This window comes from Anomaloglossus baeobatrachus, chromosome 6, assembly GCF_048569485.1.
Source record: "Anomaloglossus baeobatrachus isolate aAnoBae1 chromosome 6, aAnoBae1.hap1, whole genome shotgun sequence".
NCBI lineage: Eukaryota > Metazoa > Chordata > Amphibia > Anura > Aromobatidae > Anomaloglossus > Anomaloglossus baeobatrachus.
Genome location: NC_134358.1, coordinates 217055431 through 217078592, shown reverse-complemented (window position 1 = coordinate 217078592; position 23162 = coordinate 217055431). Strand labels below are relative to the sequence as shown.

Sequence of the window (23162 nt, the reverse complement as noted above, 5' to 3'; positions counted from 1 at the left end):
ATTTTCTAGCATCAATAGATATCAAAGATGCGTATCTCCACGTGCCGATTGCACCAGAGCATCAGCGTTTCCTACGCTTCGTCATACACGACGAACACCTGCAGTTCGTAGCGTTACCTTTCGGTCTGGCAACAGCCCCCCGGGTCTTCACCAAAGTCATGGCAGCAGTAGTAGCTGTTCTGCACTCGCAGGGTCACTCGGTCATCCCGTATCTAGACGACCTGCTTATAAAGGCACCCTCTCAAGAGGCATGCCAACACAGTCTGAAGGTGGCACTAGACACTCTCCAGAGTTTCGGGTGGATTATCAACTTTCCAAAGTCTCATCTAACCCCGACCCAATCTCTGACTTATCTTGGCATGGAGTTTCATACTCTCTCAGCGATAGTGAGGCTTCCACTGGACAAGCAGTGCTCGCTACGGACTGGAGTGCAATCTCCTTCAGAGCCAGTCGCACTCACTGAGGCGCCTCATGCATTTCCTAGGAAAGATGGTAGCAGCAATGGAGGCAGTCCCGTTCGCGCAGTTTCATCTGCGCCCTCTACAATGGGACATTCTACGCCAATGGGATGGGAAATCGACGTCCCTCGACAGGACTGTCTCCCTCTCTCAGACTGCCAAGGACTCTCTGCGTTGGTGGCTTCTCCCCACCTCATTGTCACAGGGAAAGTCGTTCCTTCCCCCGTCCTGGGCAGTGGTCACGACGGATGCGAGCCTATCAGGGTGGGGAGCGGTGTTTCTCCACCACAGGGCGCAGGGGACGTGGACTCAGGAAGAGTCCACCCTGCAGATCAATGTTCTGGAAATCAGAGCAATCTATCTTGCCCTGCGAGCCTTCCAACAATGGCTGGAAGGCAAGCAGATTTGGATTCAGTCGGACAATTCCACGGTGGTGGCGTACATCAACCACCAAGGGGGAACACGCAGTCGCCAAGCTTTTCAAGAAGTCCAGCGGATTTTGACGTGGGTGGAAAGCAGAGCGTCCACCATATCCGCAGTTCACATCCCAGGCGTGGAAAACTGGGAAGCAGACTTTCTCAGTCGCCAGGGCATGGACGCAGGAGAATGGTCCCTTCACCCGGACGTGTTTCAGCAGATCTGTTGCCGCTGGGGGACGCCGGACGTCGATCTGATGGCGTCACGGCACAACAACAAGGTCCCAGTTTTCATGGCACGGTCTCACGATCACCGAGCGCTGACGGCAGACGCCTTGGTTCAGGATTGGTCGCAATTCCGACTCCCCTATGTGTTCCCACCTCTAGCATTGTTACCCAGAGTTCTCCGGAAAATCAAGTCCGACTGCCATCGAGCCATACTCGTCGCTCCAGATTGGCCAAGAAGGTCGTGGTACCCGGATCCGTGGCATCTCACGGTAGGCCAACCGTGGACACTACCATTTGCTGTCTCAAGGGCCGTTTTTCCATCTGAATTCTGCGGCCCTGAACCTGACTGTGTGGCCATTGAGTCCTGGATCCTAGCGGCCTCAGGTTTATCTCATGAAGTTGTTGCCACAATGAGACAGGCTAGAAAACCATCCTCAGCTAAGATCTATCACAGGACGTGGAAGATATTCTTAGCGTGGTGCTTGGCTCAAGGGTTTTCTCCCTGGCCATTTGCATTGCCAATTTTTCTTTCCTTCCTGCAGTCTGGGTTGGAAAAAGGTTTGTCGCTTAGCTCGCTTAAGGGTCAAGTCTCCGCGCTATCCGTATTCTTTCAGAAGCGCTTGGCACGGCTTTCTAAAGTACGCACGTTTCTCCAAGGAGTTTGTCATATCGTTCCTCCTTACAGACGGCCATTGGAACCCTGGGATCTGAACAAGGTTCTCATTGCTCTCCAGAAGCCGCCTTTCGAGCCTTTGAAAGAGGTTCCCCTTTCTCGGCTTTCACAAAAGGTAGTTTTTCTTGTGGCGGTCACGTCTCTTCGAAGAGTGTCCGAGCTAGCGGCGTTATCTTGCAAATCTCCCTTCCTGGTGTTTCACCAAGACAAGGTAGTACTGCGTCCAATTCCAGAGTTTTCTCCCAAGGTGGTTTCTTCCTTTCATCTCAATCAGGATATCACTTTGCCATCTTTGTGTCCGCATCCAGTTCACCAATTTGAAAAGGGTTTACATCTGTTGGACCTGGTGAGAGCACTCAGGATTTAAATTTCTCGCACGGCGTCTCTACGCCGTTCTGATGCGCTCTTTGTCCTAGTCGCTGGTCAGCATAAGGGATCGCAAGCTTCCAAATCCACCCTGGCGTGGTGGATCAAGGAACCAATTCTTCACACATACCGTTCTGCTGGGCTTCCGATTCCATCTGGACTGAAGGCCCATTCTACCAGAGCCGTGGGTGCGTCCTGGGCATTGCGGCATCAGGCTACGGCTCAGCAAGTGTGCCAGGCGGCTACCTGGTCGAGTCTGCACACGTTTACCAAACACTATCAAGTGCATACCTACGCTTCGGCAGATGCCAGCCTAGGTAGACAGGTCCTTCAGGCGGCGGTGGCCCACCTGTAGGAAGAGGCTGTCTGACAGCCCGTTCATGTGGTATCTTTTTACCCACCCAGGGACTGCTTTTGGACGTCCCACTGTCTGGGTCTCCCAATTAGGAGCGAAAAAGAAGAAGGGAATTTTGTTTACTTACCGTAAATTCCTTTTCTTCTAGCTCCAATTGGGAGACCCAGCACCCGCCCTATTTGTTCTTAGGGTTTCGTTTTTCGGGTGCACATGTTGTTCATGTTGTTTCTTAAGTTCTCCGATCTTGTTATCGGATTGAATTTGTTTTTGAAACTGTTATTGGCTTTCCTCCTTCTTGCTTTGGTACTAAAACTGAGGAATCCGTACTCCTACGGGAGGGTGTATAGCCAGAAGGGGAGGGGCCTTACACTTTTAAGTGTAGTTCTTTGTGCGGCCTCCAGAGGCAGTAGCTATACACCCACTGTCTGGGTCTCCCAATTGGAGCTAGAAGAAAAGGAATTTACGGTAAGTAAACAAAATTCCCTTCTTTTAAATAGGAGTATCAATCTGTTTAATTGATTACCGGATCAATTTCAAATGGAAGAGCAATCCGTTAATTTATTTGCATTCTATAGACTCATGTTAAATAAATAAATAAATAAATAAATAAATAAAATCCCAAAATATTTTAGTGTGTGTGTGTGTGTTACGGTACTTTTGTGACAACGGATTGCTGCTGGGTCTGATCTAGCAGATTATTACTGGTTGTGTAAAGTTAGCATTACCTTTGCCATGTCTGAGCACTAAACAGCTTGTACTTCTGGGCTCTCTCCAGGGAGGCTGCGGTTCTGGAATATGGCAGCACTGGAGGATAATGGGTTCCTGGTCACTTTACATTCGATTCTTCTCAAATCTTTCTTTCACAGTTAATGTGTGTTTTTGTTTTGTTTTCTTTCTCATGTTTTTTTGCAACCTTCTTGATAATTTACAGCAAAACGTTTGATTGGTTTTTGTGATCAGGCGAAATATCCTAACAATTTCAAGAGTGCTGTATCTCTAAGACTTTTCATAGTCGGTTACTTTTTTTTCTATTCCAATTTTGAGGAAAACAAGCTGTCTAATAATTCTGCACACTTTTTTCATAAAGGGTATTAATATTGTTAGTCCACACACCCATTACACAAATACACCATCTGATCTGCATCATCCAATAATCATTCAGGTTTATACAGATGGAGTTGGAAAAGCTGCATATATACCGTATTTTTCAGAATATAAGACTCACTTTTCCTGCCAAAACTTTGGGAGGAAAATGAGGGGTGCGTCTTAAAATCCAAATGTAGCTTACTGAGGGGTTGTGCAGAGGGGTCAAAGGAGATGGGGAGATTCTCCAAGCAATGCGCTGTGCTGCAGCCGCTGCTGGTCTGTGCGACACTGTTCTGTGCATTGGGTGGCTCCGCTCTGCTCTGTGTGGGGCCGTTCTACTCAGCTGCTCCGTTCTGCTGGGCGCTCGCCCGGTCCGGCGACGTGCTGTCAATCTGAAGAGGTCAGGGTTTCAAATAATGGCACTCCAGGGTCAGCACGTGAGCAAATGGAGCTCTCAGCTCAAGCTCTCATCTGCGCACGTGCCGACTCTGACCGCTATTTGAAGCGCTCACCGCCGACCGCTAACATCTTTAGACTGGCTGGTGAATCACTGCCCCCTGCACAGCAGAGCGGTCTCACCGGCCCCGCACAAAGCAGCACCCGTAGTGAGTATCTGGGCCCCCCTCTATACTACTCGCAATATTTCAATACTCTAGTACTGCCCCTGCCTCCTGTGACCCCCACTCCGCTGCTGCCCCCTCTCCCTGGTAAGACACCACCAGACTATAAAACGGACCCCATATATTTATTTATTTCTCTTCAAATTTGGGGCGCGTCTTATAAAACAAAAAATACGGTATATATGATGCCTAAAATTATGCACACTGTTCAGACTTTCTATTTCTTTTTATATTTTATATACTAGAGATGTTGTTCCTTGGCCCTTATAGCGCACCTGCAGGACCTTTTTACATGGGTGTCTTCATAGCTAATCTAGTGGAAGGATGTATAGGATACAATGCAGATCTTGACACCTAACACTGTATATATCTCTATGCAGGTTACTTCTATTCCCAGGACCCCGCACAAATCTGGAGAGTAGCAGAGCGTCTAGAAGTTGGTATGGTGGGAGTAAATGAAGGATTACTGTCATCAGTTGAATGCCCATTTGGTGGAGTGAAACAGTCAGGCCTCGGAAGAGAAGGATCCAAATACGGAATTGATGAGTATTTAGAAACTAAATACGTTTGCTTTGGAGGTCTCTAACAAGATGAGATGTGACTACTGTAGACAACGTATTCAGAGTCATTGTGCCACAAGGAAATCTAGTGGATATATCTCACTGCAGCAACACCTCTTTCCCAGTGCAATATACTAGACTTATTGACTGCCATAGTATTTAACCCAATAAACAGATGTTTTGTGAATCTGTAAATTTAGAATCAGAGTAAGGATTTTAACAGAATTTCTAGTAAATCCCATTGTGTCTGAAATACACTGGCATACGCATACTGTGAAAGCTGCTCATCACTTCAAATATGATGTCAACACTATTACTGACAATTAAACTGTATTGTTGGGGGGTATTTGTATGTGATTTCTTGAGAGGAAAAAACTTATCACAAGCAGGAGGCAGGGGAGACGGAGTAGTATCATAGAGTACATTTGAGACTGCAGAGGAGAGAGCCATCACTGCTGCTATTAGCTAAGACTTCGGGTGGAGTATCATAACATTGCATATGCTCTTCTCTAAATATTTGTAAAGTCGGAGGCACCATAGGTAATGCCTTACTGCTTAAGGGAGCCATATTAGAAGGAATTGAGATGGCAAACGGCCTATAAATAGAGCATCAACTAAGCCAGACACATACAAGAGCATGTACAGTACTCTTTAATAACTATGTATATTGTACTATGTAATGGGTAAAACAGATCTGCTGGAGTGTTGCTTTAAATGATGAAAATGTCTCTCGTTCCAGCCACCACTATGGTGAGTTTATGTACTGTAGTCATACATTAGAACAGTGTGCAATAAACACTACTCCTTACTAGTGGTATAACAATTACCAATACATACAGCAAGGTATATACACAAATCCAGCGTTCACATCTTTCAGGCCCCTGAACATTACTAAACTGCCTCCATTGTGATTTATGCACTTTTTCTGATTTTAAAGTCACCTCTTTATTGTTACATATGCACACCTGTGTGAAGTCCGCTCAGACGCTGCTGCTTGGGCAGTGTGAGGAGTGTCAATAACATCCAGGAGGGGATGAGTGGCGCTACAAAGACCAAACTAGTCCAGATTCATTTGCATTTGGTGACCGGAAGCATATTTAGGTGGATTTTGCAGAAATGTGTACATGTAATAATAAACACATGATTGTAATGCTGGAAAAGGGCTGTGAAATGTAATGTGGGCACTTGTTGATATTGATGGTGGAACTGACTGGTTCTTTGTATTTAAAAAAAAAAAAAAAAGTATAGGGATGTGTTCTACAACTACTAAAACCACATTGTGTTAGGACATACGCGACCGAACAATGACCAAAAATCTAACTTGAAACACAACCCAATTTTTTTTTTTTCTCTTTTATGGGGGTAAATGTTCATATTAACATGCATTTTGTTAAATTGCTGATTACGAATAAAGGTTATAGGCTTATTTTTGTATTACTGTCTTTAACACGTTTTCCTTACTCTACAGTCAGCAATTTTAGGCATGACAAAAAAACTATCTAAACTTGTATTCAACTTTTTTTTAATATATAATATGCAGAGGATTTGTAGCTCTGTATTATTCCAAACTAAGGTATTCACCTTTTCATAAGCAAATATTGACTAAGAGCACAAAATGATGGACCTAAAAGCAACATACATTTCACATATTTTTAAGGCCTGAAGTGGTAAATTCCTCCTTCTCCTGTTGGCATGTGTGTTGGAACTTGGAACTCTCCTTTCCTTGTGTTTTGTTTTTACCCTTTCGTAGCATTACTCTACTCTTCATATTAAAATGAAAGTCATTGCATTTGTAGTATTGAAACAAGACTGTGTGTATATGTGTATATATGTATGTGTATATATATATGTGTGTGTGTGTGTGTGTGTATATATACATATATATATTACATACATACATACATACATGTATATATTATATGTGTGTGTGTATATATACATACATACACACACGTGTGTATATATATATATATATATATATATATATATATATATATATATATATATATATATATATATATATATATATATATATAATATATTATAGGTTTTTTGTTTTGTTTTGTTTTTTTCCCCCCCCAGAAGTGCTCATGAATTTCTTAAATTTAATGTGCCAAATACTCGTTTGTGGGGTTTTTTTTTTTGTTTTTTTCTTTTATGAAAATTTGTCAACATATTATTCTGCCCCATGTGTTAATAGCAATAGCATGAAATAGGAACAAAGACTGATTCCAGTGTTATCAAAACTACGGCTTGGAGTCCAGTAAGGGACACATCACTGCAATCAGCCTGTTACGCTGCCCTCAGATTGAGAATCAAAGACTTGCTAACAGATTCCCTTTTAAAGTCTATTTAAATGGATTTTCCTCTCTAAGGCCATGTGCCCACAGGAGCTCGTACCTGCGGATATATTCGCAGGTATGGCCGCATGTTTCCCGCAGCTGCCCGCCGGCATCCGCAGCTATTTTTAGCTGCGAGTTTCCAGCGGAATAGCTGCGGGAAACATGCGGAGTTTCACGCGATTTACCTGCGGACGTCCTGGCCTCTATCTCCATAGCGGAGGGCCGGGATCTCAGCAAGTAAATCCGCATGAATAATTGACATGCAGTTAGGTGCGGCTGAGGGATCTCCGCAGGAGATTCCGTAGCCGCACTTTCCGCAGCGCGGACACAGACACTCCCCATGTCCCATAGGGTAACATGGGGAGTGCCTGTACATGCTAGAACCTGCGGATTTATCTGAAAAATCCGCAGGTTTTCCGCTGCAAACTCCGCAGCAAAAAGCTCTTGTGGGCACATGGCCTTAGGCTATGTGCGTTTGCTGCGGATTTTGCCTCGGATTTGCTGCCGAAAATGTGTAACATTTCTGCAGTCATTCCTCAGCATAACCTATGAATATTAAAAAAAAAAAAAAAAAATGTTGTGCGCACTGCATTTTTTTTTGTTTTTTTTTTTACCTGGTGATTTACCTGCAGAATTTTCGCTGTGGAATTAATGTGCATGTCACTACTTTTCTGCAGGTCCCTATGGTTTTACCATTAATTATTGGTTAAAAAAAAAAAAAAAAAACCTGCAGGGACCAACCTGCGGAAAAACTGCAAAAATTCCGCAGAAAATCCGCGGTAAAACTGCATGCAGAATTTGTGCGCGGGATTCTTGCAGAGATCCGGGATTTTCTAGTGCGCACATGACCTTACAAAAGTTGACCCCAAACGCTTCCTGTAATGTAAAAAAAAAAAAAAATGGATATTACATACTGATGAATTTAGATTGTGAGCCCGAAAGGGGACCGTGATAGGGGGAAAAAAATGTTTAAACTGCTATGAAGTATGTTGGTGCTATATAAGCAAGCATTATAAATAGTTTAACAAATTCTTGAACTGACCTTTGGTACATGTTGTGATGTCATCCAGTGTGATCATGATAATAAATCTTTTGATACCTTTTTGATTTTTCCTGTATTTAATTTTAAATGTGCTTTTTTTTTTAAATTTATTGAATAGTGACTCTATACAATGATGATCAAAGATGTTTTTTCATAATCCATGTTTGCGTCATTGTGGATATTCTATCTATGTCTCTGTCCATTTCAGAAGAAAATCTGTATTGTACTTCACTTGTCACACTATGAAGAGGTGGTAGAACATTTTTCTGCAAGTGAAATGTTTCAAAGGGACTGTCAGCAGGTTTTTGCTATGTAATCTGAGGATAGCATGAGGTAGGGTTTAAAACATTGAATTCAGTGATGTATGTGTGCTGTTGTCTACTTATGATGGTTTTTTCACCAGCAGTTTCACTTTTCGGACTATAGCAGCATGTGAGCCCTGGTCCAACCAAATGCTTCCTCCTGTGATAAGCAGCTCACTGTACATAGACCGCTGTGGTGTGGGTGGGTTAGCTTTTCTCACATTATGCCGCTCTGACAAGATGGTAAAAACCTGGTGACAGATTTCTTCGGTTTGAGATATTTCAGTTAACTTAGAATAAACTAAATTCTCTGGCAACTACATCCGCTCTGGCAACCAAAAATCTCGCATTGTACTCGGACACATGTTTGTGAATAATTCAGCTCTCATCTGCGATGATTTTTTTTTTTTTTTTGCTGTCCAAATCGGACTGAGAAAAAAAATCGCAGCATGCTGTGTTTTGGCGAGTTTCTCCTGCGAGTCTCTCCAATGCAAGTCTATGGAAGCGTGTAAACAATCGGATGTCACTGGACGGGCACTCGTGTGAGTGCCCGTCCAGTGACATCCGATTTTCTAAATACATTTCTTGCATGTTTCCTAAAACACTGGAAATGAGTGAGGTCTCACAATGTCTGTCAATCTCTATTCTCTGTCAGTCGGTCTCTCCCTCTCGGTCTCTATTCTCTCCCTGTCGATCGATCTGTTGGTCGGTCACTATCTCTGTCCCTTTCTCTCTGTCCATGTCGGTCTATCCCTCTCCCACCCCTCTCTCTCATACGCACCGATCCCCGATCACCAGCGCGGCGCTGCACACTGCTCCGGCAGCTTCTCCTCTCCTTTGAAAAAGCCGGCCGCTCATTATTCAATCTCGTATTCCCTGCTTTCCCCGCCCACCGGCGCCTATGATTGTTTGCAGTCAGAAACGCCCCCACGCTGAGTGACAGCTGTCTCACTGCAGCCAATCACAGCAACTGGTGGGCGTGTCTATGCTGTGCAGTAAAATAAATAATTAAAAAAAACGGCGTGCAGTTTCACCCAATTTTAATACCAGCCAAATAAAGCCATACGGCTGAAGGCTGGTATTCTCAGGATGGGGAGCCCCACGTCCTAACAATATCGGCCAGCAGGCGCCCAGAATGGCCGCATCTATTAGATGCGACTGTTCTGGGACTGTGCCCGGCTCTTCCCGATTTGCCCTGGTGCGTTGGCAATCGGGGTAATAAGGAGTTAATGGCAGCCCATAGCTGCCACTAAATCCTAGATTAATCATTGCAGGCGTCTGAGACACCCCCAATGATTAACCTGTAAATTAAAGTTCATAAACACACAGTTAAAAAATCCTTTATTTGAAATAATAAACAATAACAAAGACCCTCGTTCACCACTTTATTAAGTACCCAAAAAACCCATCCATGTTCGACATAATCCACGGAGGTCCTGCGTCGCTTCCAGCTCTGCTACATGAAGGTGACAGGAGCTGCAGAAGACACCGCCGCTCCACGCAGCAACTGAGGTGAGTATCACGATCAGCTGATGTTAGGTTACTCGCGGACACTGCTGGATCCTCAAACAGTGACAGCAAGTCACCCGAGTGACAGCGATGAAGTCACAGGTGAGTTGCGGTCACGGGGGGAGAATACAGCTGGCCGCAGGTAACCTGAGTGACAGCAGCACTAATCGCACTGCTCAATTCAGTCACTCAGGAGATTAGCGGTCACCGGTGAGTCCTTCACGGGTGACCGCTAATCAGGACGCGACACAGACAGAGCCGAGGCATGACAATGAAGTCGGGTGAAGTTCACCCGAGTTCATTCTGATAGTGCAGCTTTGTCTGTGTCTGCTGTCATCTGCCATTCAGCTCTGCTACATGGCTGTCTGTGTCTGCTGTCAGCGGCCATGTAGCAGAGCTGAATGGCAGATGACATGGTAAAAACGGATCCCATACGCATCAAACACTGCTATCCTTGAAATAATTTAAAAAAAGGAACGCACTTGCATTGCACACTGACCTAACGTGAACTAAAATCAGCCGAGTTTTTTTTTTCAGCCAACTCTGACCGATTTTACTCGCATATATGTGCTTCCAGCCTAACAGTAAAATATTCATTATTCTGTGTGATTTATTTAATTTTTTTTTTTTTTCTTGTTCAGTGCAGTTTTCTTTTTCGCTCCTAATTGGGAGACCCAGACAATTGGGTGTATAGCTACTGCCTCCGGAGGCCACACAAAGTATTACACTTAAAAGTGTAAGGCCCCTCCCCTTCTGGCTATACACCCCCAGTGGGATCACTGGCTCACCAGTTTTGTGCTTTGTGCGAAGGAGGCAACACATCCACGCATAGCTCCACTGTTTAGTCAGCAGCAGCTGCTGACTATGTCGGATGGAAGAAAAGAGGGCCCATACAGGGCTCCCAGCATGCTCCCTTCTCACCCCACTTCATGTCGGAGGTGTTTGTTAAGGTTGAGGTACCCATTGCGGGTACGGAGGCTGGAGCCCACATGCTGCTTCCTTCCCCATCCCTTTTTACAGGGCTCTGGGTGAAGTGGGATTCTATCGGTCTCCAGGCACTGAGACCGTGCTCCATCCACAGCCCCTGGTATCTGCTGGACATGGAGCGGAGTATCTTCAGGGACATGGCCCTGCTACATGGAGGTACTCTGTGTCCCTGTGGGGACCGCGCAGACACACGGCAGCACTGCTGGGTGTGTTAGTGCGCCAGGGACAGCGGCGCTGTCCGCACTAGTGCCATCGCACACCACAGCGTTGCTGGGTGTGTTAGTGTATTGGGTGACTACTGCGCTAACCGCCGCTGCCATTTTTATTTAAGGCGCCGCTGGGATTTGTGGTGCGCCGGGGACTTCCGCGCCGGCCAGCACTGATATGCCGGCCGCGCTTATTAACTCGAGTCCCCGGCTTCTGGGCCTAGTCTCCCTTCGTTACCGCCCACAGACCTGACAGTCAGGGTAGGGGCGTGACGCTGCATAGCACAGCAGCGCTGAGAGCTGGAGTATGTTTTGCATACTCCACCCCTCTCACTGTGTGCACTGTGAAACCGGATTCCCGCACTTTCTCAGGCACGCCCACGGCTTCCTTCTCTACAAGGACGCCGGCAGCCATTAGTGTCAGTTTCTGTACGATACAGAGACAAGTGTGGAAGACCCTGGCATTCTGATAGTCACACAATCGCTGCAACAGGCGTTAAGCAGCACCTGTGGTGCTAACCCCACTAGTGCAGAAGTGCACTTATAGATATGCTTGTACTATATACATTGCACTGTTTGGTCGCACGTTGTATATACCCTCCTGGATTGTGCGGAGGAGTTATCAGCATATTCTCTGTGTAAAACAAAGGTGCAGAACCACATGTTTTTCTATGCAGCCGGTACAGCATGTACGGCTATACGGCCGGCAGGTTACATAGACCCCCATTATATCCAACTCAGCCGGAGTCTCTGCTAATGGCCAGAGGATGAGGACGGTGTCTGCAGTATTTACTGACAGATTTTCTGAGACTATGGCTATGATACTAGAAGCCTAGCAGTCCGGACATGTCTCTCACAACATGGGCACTGTTGAATCATTGATCCATGGCCCCCCTCAGTGTGAACAACTAACAGCTCCGGGAATGTCACACGCATCCCAGAGTCACGGCTTTGCACAGACGTCAGTCCCAGACAGCCTAAGCGGGCTCACTATGAGCGGCCCTCGGTTTCATCAGGGTCCTAGCAGAAGGACTCTCTGTGTAATGAGGCGGAAGTAGCGGCTCAGGATTCTGATCCTGAGACCGCTCTCAATCTGGATACACCTAATGGTGACGCCATAGTGAATAATCTTATAGCGTCCATCAATAGAATGTTGGTTATTTCTCACCCAGCTCCTCCAGTGGAGGAGTCAGCTTCACGTATTTTTCTGGACCACTCTGCCTTCAGAGAGGCAGTCCAGGAACACCACACTTATCCAGATATGCGCTTCTCCAAACGGCTTAGGATACACGTTATCCCTGCCCCCTGACGTGGTCAAGGACTGGACCCAGTGTCCCAAGCGGCATCCTCCAATCTCCAGGCTTGTAGCTAGATCCATAGTTGCAGTGGGAGATGGAGCTGCACTTAAAGATGCCACTGACAGACAGATGGATCTCTGGTCTAAATCCATCTATGAGACTGTCGGCGCACCGTTGGCTCCAGCATTCTCACCCTTGGGGCACTCCAAGCTATTTCAGCTTGTCTTACACAGATTGACACGGTTACACGTACATCTGTGCCGCAGGTGGCATCCTTAACCTCTCAAATGTCTGCATTTGTTTCTTACGCGATTCAGGTTGCCCTAGACTCTGCGAACCGTACGGCAGTAGCCTCCGCTGCTCCGTGTTTTTAAGCAGAGCCTGGTCTGCTCGTTAAGTGAATGGAAGGCAGATTCTGCTTCCAAAAAAGGTTGCTTAACCAGTTGCCTTTTTCTGCTGACCGACTGTTTGGTGAGCGTTTGGATGTAACCATTAAACAGTCCAGGGGTAAGGATTCATCCTTTCCTCAGCCCGGACACAACAAACCCCAACAGAGCAGGAGGCAGTCGTGGTTTCGGTCTTTTCGAGGCTCGGGCAGGTCCCATTTTTCCTCGTCCAATGTGGACTCAAAAGGATCAGAGGAGCTCAGATTCTTGGCGGGCTCAGTCACGCCCAAAAAAGAGACAGTCTGAAAACCCGCTTCCAAGGCGGCTTCCTCATGACTTGCGGCCTCCTCTCTCCGCATCCTCGGTCGGTAGCAGGCTCACCCGCCTTGGCGATATTTAGCTGCCATAGGTCAATGACCGTTGGGTGTGAGACATTCTGTCTCACGGGTACAGGATAGAGCTCACTTCTCGTCCTCCAACTCGATTCTTCAGAACTTCTCCACCTCCCGGCCGAGCCGCTGCTCTTCTGCAAACAGGGTGCACTCTATAGGCAGAAAGAGTGATGACCCCCGTTCCTCTTCAGGAACAAGGTCACGGTTTTTACCCCAAATTATTTGCGGTGCCTATAAGAACGGGCCGTTCCGTCCCGTTCTGGATCTAAAACTGCTCAGCAAGCTCGTGGACACCAGGCGGTTCCGGATGGAATCCCTCCGCCATGTCATCGCCTCAATGTCCCAAGGAGATTTCCTAGCATCATTAGGCATCAAGGATGCTTATCCACACGTGCCGATTGATCCAGAGCACTAGCGTTTCTACGCTTCGTTATAGGAGACGAACACCTTCTGTTCGTAGCTCTACCTTCCGGCTAGCGACAGTCCCACTGGTCTTCGCCAAGGTCAGGGCAGCAGTAGTCACAGTCCTGCACTCTCAGGGTCACTCTGTGATCCCATATTTAGACGATCTACTTGTCAAGGCACTCTCTTAGGACACATGCCGACACTGCCCGAACGTTGCGCTGGAGACTCTCTAGAGTTTTGGGTGGATCATCAACTTTTTGAAGTCAGATCTGACCCCGACCCTATCGCTAACATATCTAGGCATGGAGTTTCATACTCTCTCAGCGATAGTGAAGCTTCCGCTAGACAAACAGCATTCTCTACGGGCTGCAATCTCTTCTTTAAGAACCAGTCGCACACATTGAGACGCCTCATGCACTTCCTACGTAAGATGGTAGCAATGGAGGCAGTTCTTTTCGCGCAGTTTCATCTGCGTCCACTACAATGTGACATTCTCCGCCAATGGGACGGGGAGTCGACCTCCCTCAACAGAGTCGTCTTTCTTTCTCAGGCGGCCAAGGAATCTCTACGGTGGTGGCTTCTTCCCACCTCATGGTCAAAAAGAAGGTCCTTCCTATCCCCATCCTGGGCGATAGTTACGACAGACGCGAGTCTATCAGGGTGGGGAGCAGTTTTTCTCCACCACAGCGCTCAGGGTACGTGGACTCAGCAAGAGTCCACCCTTCAGATCAATGTTCTTGAACACAGAGCAGTGTATCTTGCCCTACAAACCTTCCAACAGCAGCTGGACAGCAAGCAAATCCGACTTCAGTCGGACAACTCCACAGCGGTGGCATACATCAACCACCAAGGAAGAACGCGCAACCGGCAAGCCTTCCAGGAAGTCCGGCAGGTTCTGATGTGGGTGGAAGACACGGCATCCACCATATCCACAGTTCACATCCCAGGCGTGGAAAACTAGGAAGCTGACTTCCTAAGTCGCCGGGGTGTGGCCGAAAGGGTATGGTCTCTTCACCCGGACGGGTTTCAGGAGATCTGGCGCCGCTGACAGGGCCGGACGTCGATCTAATGGCGTCACGGCACAACATCAATGTGCCAGCTTCATGGCACGGTTTCACAATCATCGAGCTCTGGCGGCAGACGCCTTAGTTCAGCATTGGTCGCAGTTCCAGCTACCTTATGTGCCACCTCTGGCATTGTTGCCCAGAGTGCTGCGCTAGATCAGGACCGACTGCGGCCGCGCCATCCTCGTCGCTACAGATTGGCCGAGGATGTTGTGGTTCCCGGTTCTGTGGTGCCTCACGGTAGGCTAACCGGGGGCACTACCAGACCAATCAGACTGGCTGTCTCAAGGGCCATTCTTCCATTTGAATTCTACGGCCCTCAACCTGATGGTGTGGCATTGAGTCCTGGAACCTAGTGTCGTCAGGATTACCTCAGGACGTGGTTGCCACCATGAGACAGGCTAGCATACCAACGTCCGCCAAGATTGACCACAGGACGTGGAAGATATTCTTATCTCGGTGCTCGGCGCAGGGTGTTTCTCCCTGGCCGGTTGCATCGTCTATGTTTCCTTCCTTCCTGCAATCTAGGTTGGAAAAAGGGTTGTCGCTCAGTTCCCTTTAGGGACAAGTCTCAGCGCTATCTGTATTTTTTCAGAAACGACTTCCTCAGGTACGCACGTTCCTACGGGGAGTTTGTCGTCTCAGCACTCCGTACAAGAGGCCGTTAGAGCCCTGGGATCTGAACAAGGTTCTAATTGCTCTCCAGATGCCGCCTTTCGAGCCTTTGAAAGAGGTCTCCCTTCCCGCTTTTCTCGGGAAGTGGCCTTCTAGTAACGGTCTCGTCTCTTAGGAGAGTTTCCGAGCTAGCAACGCTCTCATACAAATCTCCCTTCCTGGTCCTTCACCAGGACAGGGTAGTTCTGCGTCCGATTCCGGAATTTCTCCCTAAGGTGGTATCCCACTTTCATATCAATCAGGATATCACCTCACCTTCTTTGTGTCCTCGTCCAGTCCATCAATTTCAGAAGGATTTGCATCTGTTGGTTCTGGTGAGAGCACTCAGGTTCTACTTCCCGCATGGCGCTCCTGCGCCACCCGGATGCACTCTTTGTCCTTGTCGCTGGTCGGCGTAAACAGTCGCAAGCTTCTGAATCCACCCTGGCTCGGGGGATCGAGGAACCAATTCTTGAAACCTACAGTTCTACTGGGCTTCTGGTTCTCTCAAGGCTGAAGGCCCATTCTACCAGAGCCGTGGGTGCATCCTGGGCATTACGGCACCAGGCTACGGCTCAGCAGGTGTGTCAGGCACCTACCTGATTGAGTCTGCATACTTTTACCAAGCATTTTCAGGTGCATACCTACGCTTCGGCAGACGCCAGCCTAGGTAGATAAGTCCTTCAGGCGGCGATTGCCCACCTGTAGGAAAGGGCTGTTTGACGGCCCTATCACGAGGTATTCTTTTACCCACCCAGGGACTGCTTTTGGACGTCCCAATTGTCTGGGTCTCCCAATTAGGAGCGAAAAAGAAGAAGGGAATTTTGTTTACTTACCGTAAATTCCTTTTCTTCTAGCTCCAATTGGGAGACCCAGCACCCGCCCTGTTTTCTCGGGGTTTTTCTGGTACACATGTTGTTCATGTGGTATGGTTCAGTTCTCCGATGTTTCCTCGGATTGAATTGGTCTTTAAACCAGTTATTGGCTTTCCTCCTTCTTGCTTTGGCACTAAAACTGGTGAGCCAGTGATCCCACTGGGGGTGTATAGCCAGAAGGGGAGGGGCCTTACACTTTTAAGTGTAATACTTTGTGTGGCCTCCGGAGGCAATAGCTATACACCCAATTGTCTGGGTCTCCCAATTGGAGCTAGAAGAAAAGGAATTTACGGTAAGTAAACAAAATTCCCTTCTTTCACAATAGACAATTTAACATGATTACATAGGAATCAGTCAGCAGCTTTTTTTTCCTTTTTAAATCTGGACAGCAACATGAGGTAGGGACAGACCTTGGTTTATCACAGCTGCAATCAGTTTTCTCTGCTGCAGAGCTCAGTGTTGAGCAGCTTTCTGTCAATATACAAGGTACACAGAAATCTGCCAATCAGTGCTGGGGCTTGACCAGAATTCAAAAGACAGCTCATCCTGTAGTGATATTTTTTTGCTGATAAAACACTAGTTCTATTGAAACAGCATCCCACACCCTATTCATTGACATCCCTGGAATCAGGCTCTCAGCCCTACATCATGGTGTTCTTAAATTATTTAGCAAAAACCTGGTGACAAAACCCATTAAAGTGGATCTGTTAGTGAGCCTAGTTTCAAGTTTCACACATCCGACTTTTCGCTGGTGTCCCAGATTCGGCACACGCCAGTGTATACAGTAGAGTGGCAGCGCGACAAGCGCCGGTCACATGCTGTCATGTGACCGGAGCATGTGACCCGGAAGTTAAAGCGCTGTCATTGTACTGTACACACTGTACGGGAGTTCGCCGCATCCGCTAAACCTTGCGAAAAGAAGGATGTGTGAAACCGGGCTTAAGTGCGAATGCCCCAAACTGTTTATATGTGAATGTAGCCCAGTGAAAGATTAACTTCTAGGTACATCTATTATGTCAATTTGTTGCCTGAATCTTGAGAAATCCACAATTTCATTATTTTTGTGAAATTGAGGTGTTAAGTGTATGCTTCGGTCTACTGCACTTTCCCTCATCAGGTTATTAACTTTCTTGGTGGCTCTCTTGATCTTTATCTGATGTATATCGGACATTAGGCGCTAGATGGGAAATGGTGCACATGCGCAGATCAGTGGTCCCTTCAGTGCTTTAATTTGCTCTCCTGAGAGCAGTCTACATAGCCTTAGTCCAGTGAAAGATTAACTCTATGTTCACTGTACGGCATCTTTTATTGCGTTTTTGGTGCATTTTTTTTTTGGTCACAAAGATGCACCCAAATGCATAAATTTCCTTCTCCCAGCAAAGCCTATGAGATTTCCATTTTGCTGTCCGAACTGCATATTTTTTTTTTGGTCTGCATCTTGGCTGCGTTTTTGAAGATGCAGTATGTCAAATCTTTTTTGCGTTTTTTTTTTTTCTTTTTCTAGCTTTTTTTTTTTTTTTTTTTTTTTTTAAGCTCCTCCAGTCAATAGATTTGACTTAAAGGCATTGTGCAAAACGCCTCAAACGCATGCGTTGTTGCCACGGGTGTTTTGTGGGTTTTTTTTTGTTTTTTTTTTGGGGCGGCCAAAAATGCATCTTTGTGGATAGAAAAGATGCAGTGTGTAAACATAGCCTTAATGTGCATATTTTAACCTCCCACATCCATAAATTGTTATATCTACTGATTTAGAATTTTTATTCCCTTGATGTGATATTACGTATATGATAAGCAGGGTGATTCTATGTAGAGAGGGCTTCTTCATATGAATAGCCAGCATCCAAGGAGAAAAAATTAAACACCCACAGAGTGTCTGTGGCATATACCAAGCTGTTTGAAGGAGACATTTGCAGCTTTATTAAGGCTGCTTTCACACTACGTTTTTTGCTGCAAAAGCGGATCCTGTTTTTGCAGAGAAAAACGCATGCAAACACATGTATGATTTTTGCAGGATCCTGTCACTTGAAGTTTATGGGCGGGCATTAGAGTCATGTGAGGGGAACTGAACGTGAGACTGGGAGCCGGCATCTTACAGCTGCGGAGGCTCGTAACCAAGGTAAACATCGGGTAACTTGCTTGGATACCCGATATTTACCTTGGTTACGAGTGTCTGCAGCTGCTAGGAGCCGGGCTCCCTGCACACGTAACCAAGGTAAACAAGCAAGTTACCCGATGTTTACCTTGGTTATGAGCCTCCGCAGCTCTCAGGCGGGGGAGGAGGGTAGGGTGGAGAGAGAGACTGATCACGCCAGGCTGGTTTCTGGGCATGCTCAGTAGAGCAAGCAGGATCCTGTCTATCAGCATGCCAGTGTTCACATGCGTTTGCGTGCAGTATAGTCAGGATCCAGCAATTTTCAGGATTGGACGCAGCTCAAAAACGCCACAAGTAGTGTTTTTGAAAAAAGTTAAAAAACTGCAAGTTGCTGGATCCTCACTATAACGCACGCAAATGCAGGTGAATGCATGTTGACGCGAGTCCATTGCAAATGCATTGAAATTAAAACGCATTTGCACTGGATCCGTTTTTGCGTTAAAAAAACGTTCAGGACGCATGTTAAAAAAACGTAGTGTGAAAGCAGCCTAATGGGTGAAATAACTTTGGAATAGAATGGCACAGAAGGTAAGGTTAAAACTGTTCCAGTATCGGTGGATTACCAGAAATTCAAGGTAAGGAAATACTCTGCTCAATTACAAAATAGATCCAGTGATGGCCTTCTTTAAAGGGAACTTGCACATTAAACCTCACTGCTGAAAGAAAAGGAACTTTAATCCGCCTCCTCTAATGCTGGAATCACACTTGGGAGTGTAAAATCGGTCCGATTCTCATTCCAGAAATTAGAACGATTTCTTCTCACATTTCATCAGTGTGCTGTCGGTTTTTACCCTCAGCAGCTGTTACTCATGTACTGTTATGTACAGGAGCATTTACAGTATTCTCTGCTACTTGCTAGAAATTTATTGAGAAAAACGATGTCACTAGGATGGTGTATGTGCCGTCCGTGTGACATCCATTTTTTTTTTATTTTTTATTTTTTTTGCCACGCACCCATAGACTTGCATTGAAGAGACTCGCACGAGAAACTCTCCAAAACTCAGCATGCTGCGATTTTTGTCACAGTCCGATTTGGAGTGCGTAAAAAATAGCAGATGGGAGCTGCCTCATTGATCAACATTGGTCCGAGTACAATGCGAGACTTTCTCACATTGCACTCGTGCGAGTTAATCTCAATGTGTGACTCCAGCCTAATGCTCCGCAGCTTTGATATTGTGGGGGCATCGTTACAGCCGCCGCTAACTATATACCACCTTCATGACAAACCTGAACACTGCCGAGAGGATTTAAGCTCTTTTAGGCCTGTTTCACACGTCAGTGAAAAAGAAAGAAATACGATGGAGAAAATAGCGCAAATAGGATCTTATCCAGTGATATATAGTAAGAAGCGATGTTGATTTAATTATTCTCTTTATTCATGTACAGGTCAAGTCAACGCCTTTCTGAGATCGCAGCCTCCTTCATCAGGACAACAGATTTTCTCTGTTGTCCTGATGAACGAGGCTGCGACCTCAAACGCGTTGACTTGACCTGTACATAAATAAAGAGAATAATCAACATCCCTTCTTGGTGATAGCGCGGCAAAAAAAACAAAAACCCAAACCCCAATTCTTCTCTTCACTTCAGTGAAAAACACAGACTGTTTTCATTAACGTGTTAAAAATCACGGCACACGTGGGTTGTCTAAGTGCACTCCGGGCTCCGTTATCCGTGGCCCGTGATTGCACTTAGAAAACAACTCACCTGTGCCCGCTCCCGCTGTCCATGGTGCTGATCGCTCCCGCGACGCAGCATCCGGCCGGCGGTGACCCCCGCAGCAGCTGCTTCCGGGTCGGCTGTGTCGCGCATAATGAATATGCGCGACAGTAATCAGCCGGCTTAGAAGCAGCAGGGAGGACGGGCTGCAGAGGACATCGCTGGACGCCGGGTGAGTTAAAATGTTTATTATTTTAAATGCACGTTTTTTTCTGGCACGTGTTTCACGGACCACACCACTGCGTGGTCCGTGGAACATCAGTGATGCCAGAAAAAAATGGACATGTCTCCGTGCAGCAATCACGCACACGCGGGTACGCTGCACGGAGACACGTGCAGTGAAAAATCACTGACGTGTGAGCAGACCCATTCATTATAATGGGTCTGCGTATGTCAGTGATTCTGGTACGTTTGCTTTTTTTTTTTTTTTTTTTTTAAACGTACCAGAATCACTGGCGTGTGAAAGGGGCCTAATAGTGTTTATTCGTTTTACAGGTTCCCTTTAAACAGGACTTTCAGGGGGTCAATAGCTATAGGTGCCCCAAAGTAATTTTAAAATTGACTAATGCCCCAAATAAAAAAAAAATAAAAAAATGCTGCAAAGTTTCTAAACCTTCTAACATTTCAACAATGTAAAAGAACCTCTTACAAATGGTGCTAATGTAAGGCAGATGTTGTTTTTTAACTGTTATGTGTGGTATTATTAGTTAAGTTAAAGATTCAAAGCTTGAAAAAAAAATATAATTAAATGTCTGACTTTACATTGCAAAACAAATGCAAAACCATACCAACTTAAGTTTACTACTATAATAAAGTACAATGTGTCATGAAAAAGTGTCTCAAAATCACTGTGATAAGTTGAAACATTCCAGTTATTGGCACATAAAGTGATGGATGTCAGATTTTAAAAAAAATTGGCTTTGTCATTAAGGGGTTCAGAGTGAGAGCGCTCAGAAGTCCAATCCTAGTTAGGCTCTGCCAGGCATCCTGACTAGCAGCTGCGTCTTGTATTCAGCAGTATGAGATCTCAGCAGCAGGATGGAGACTGAAGGTGAACATTCAAAATATACTTTAAAGTATGTACACCAACCTTCTCAGTTGTAACAGACCTATTTTATGTATTTAGTTGTTACTGTAAAATATGTAAATCCTTTAACACCCCAATTTTGTTAAACCATCAAGGAACAATAAATGGGAAAATTATGATTAAGGATCTTATAAACATACCCTGCAGACTGAATGGAAGTCTTACACACCTGTCCTGGATCCGGACTTTGCTTCTCTTAGGGTACATTCACATGACCGAACTGTTTTTTTTGCGGTCTACAAAAAAAGGTCCGTTTTTTTTTCACGGATGCATCTGTGTGGCATCCGTTCCATATGTCATCCGTTTGTCTTCTGATTTTTTTGCGGACCGCAAAAAAACGGAAGCAGCAAGAAAGATAAATAGATAAGTAGATATGGAAATGGATAGATAGATATACAGACCGAGAGATAGAGGGATGAATGAATGAATGAATAGAGGGATAGATGGATAAAGGGATAGATAGATAATATAGGAGAAAGACATATATAATGTCCCACCCCCCTGCATATTTAAAGCTGGAACCTTTTGTGACTTTCATGTGGCACTAAAGGGTGCTTAGCCTTGTATTTAGGCCAAAAATAAATTAAAAAAATAAATGACGTGGGAACCCCCCCTATCTTTTGTAGCCAGCTAGGGTAAAGCAGATGGCTGCAGACCACAGCTGGCAGCTTTACCTTGGCTGGTAATCCAAAACTGAGGGCACCCCACGCTGTTATTTTTAAATTAAATAAATAATAAAAAAAACACGTGGGTGTCCCCCCCCCAAAATTGGATCTCCAGCCAAGGTACAGCGGACAGCTGGGGTCGGATATTCTCAGACTAGGGAGGTCCATGGTTATTGGAATATATTATTATTGGAAAAATAGCAGGCCACAGCCGCCCCAGAAGTGGCGCATCCATTAGACATGCCAATCCTGGCGCTTTGCCCCAACTCACCCCGTTGCCCTGGTGCGGTGGCAAACGGGGTAATATATGGGGTTGATGCCACATGTGCAATGTCACCTGGCATCAAGCCCTGGGGTTAGTGATGTCATGGCGTCTATCAGATACCCGACATCACCAATCCAGTCAGTAATAAAAAAAAAAAATAGACAACAAAAAAAGTTTTATTTGAAAAAACACTCCCCAAAACATTCCCTCTTTCACTAATTTATTGAAAAGAACAATCAAATCCGGATCCGGCGTAATCCAATAAGGGGGTCCCATGGCGATCCATACTATAGTCACTGCCCCAGTCAATGAAGAACAGCATGTTCCCCATTGGCTGGGAGAGTAATGCAGTGACCTGAGCTAACATCATAAGGTCAGCCCAGGTCACTGCAGGGCATGACCAGCGTTGCTGTCAGGACGTTAGATGAGATCATTACCTGAGGTGACGATCTCCTGCTCTGCTGACGTCAGCGCTGTAACTGCCTTCCATTGCCCGCCACGTTCTCAGCAGTATCGCGAGAGCCCGTGACGTCACCACTAGTGACAGTCTCAGGCCGCCTGCGAGACGTGACGTGAAAACGCGGCGGGCATAGAAAGCAGTGACAGCGCTGACGTCAGCAGAGCAGGAGATCGTCACCTCAGGTAATGATCTCATCTAACCTCCGGACAGCAGCGCTTGTCATCCCCGCAGCTGCAGGCACTGCGGGCAGACACTGACACTGCAGTACGAGCAGCCGCGGGGCTGGAGCGGGACACAGACTGCACGGGTACCCGACGGAGGTCACATGGAAGTGCTTCCGTGCGGCTTCTGGGTATTTTGCGGGCCCATTAACTTGTATTGAGTCACGGCCCGTTATTACAGAACAGAATAGGACATGTTCCATAATAACGGAGCGGACATACGGCATCCGATGTGGTTTTTTTGTAGGATCGGATGCACACGGAAGTTCTTCCATGTGCCATTCGATCCTACACAAAAGACATTGAAAAGATGGTCCTGTCCGTGGGTCCGCCAAAAAACAGGAACTGACCAGGACAAACGGATCGGTCATGTGA

At 46.2% G+C, this 23162-nt stretch overlaps 1 protein-coding gene across 2 annotated transcripts in view; it reads left to right on the top strand.

Annotated features, from left to right (window-relative positions):
• ALDH5A1 (aldehyde dehydrogenase 5 family member A1) overlaps nt 1-8207 on the top strand; it is a 37590-nt gene extending 29383 nt beyond the window's left edge. For both annotated transcript variants that reach the window (XM_075314687.1, XM_075314686.1), the window contains one exon: nt 4583-8207. In XM_075314687.1, coding sequence (XP_075170802.1) covers nt 4583-4788 — 206 coding nt within the window. In that variant the 3' untranslated portion in view covers nt 4789-8207. The remainder of the gene's footprint in view (nt 1-4582) is intronic.
• Nucleotides 8208-23162: the final 14955 nt, after the last annotated feature.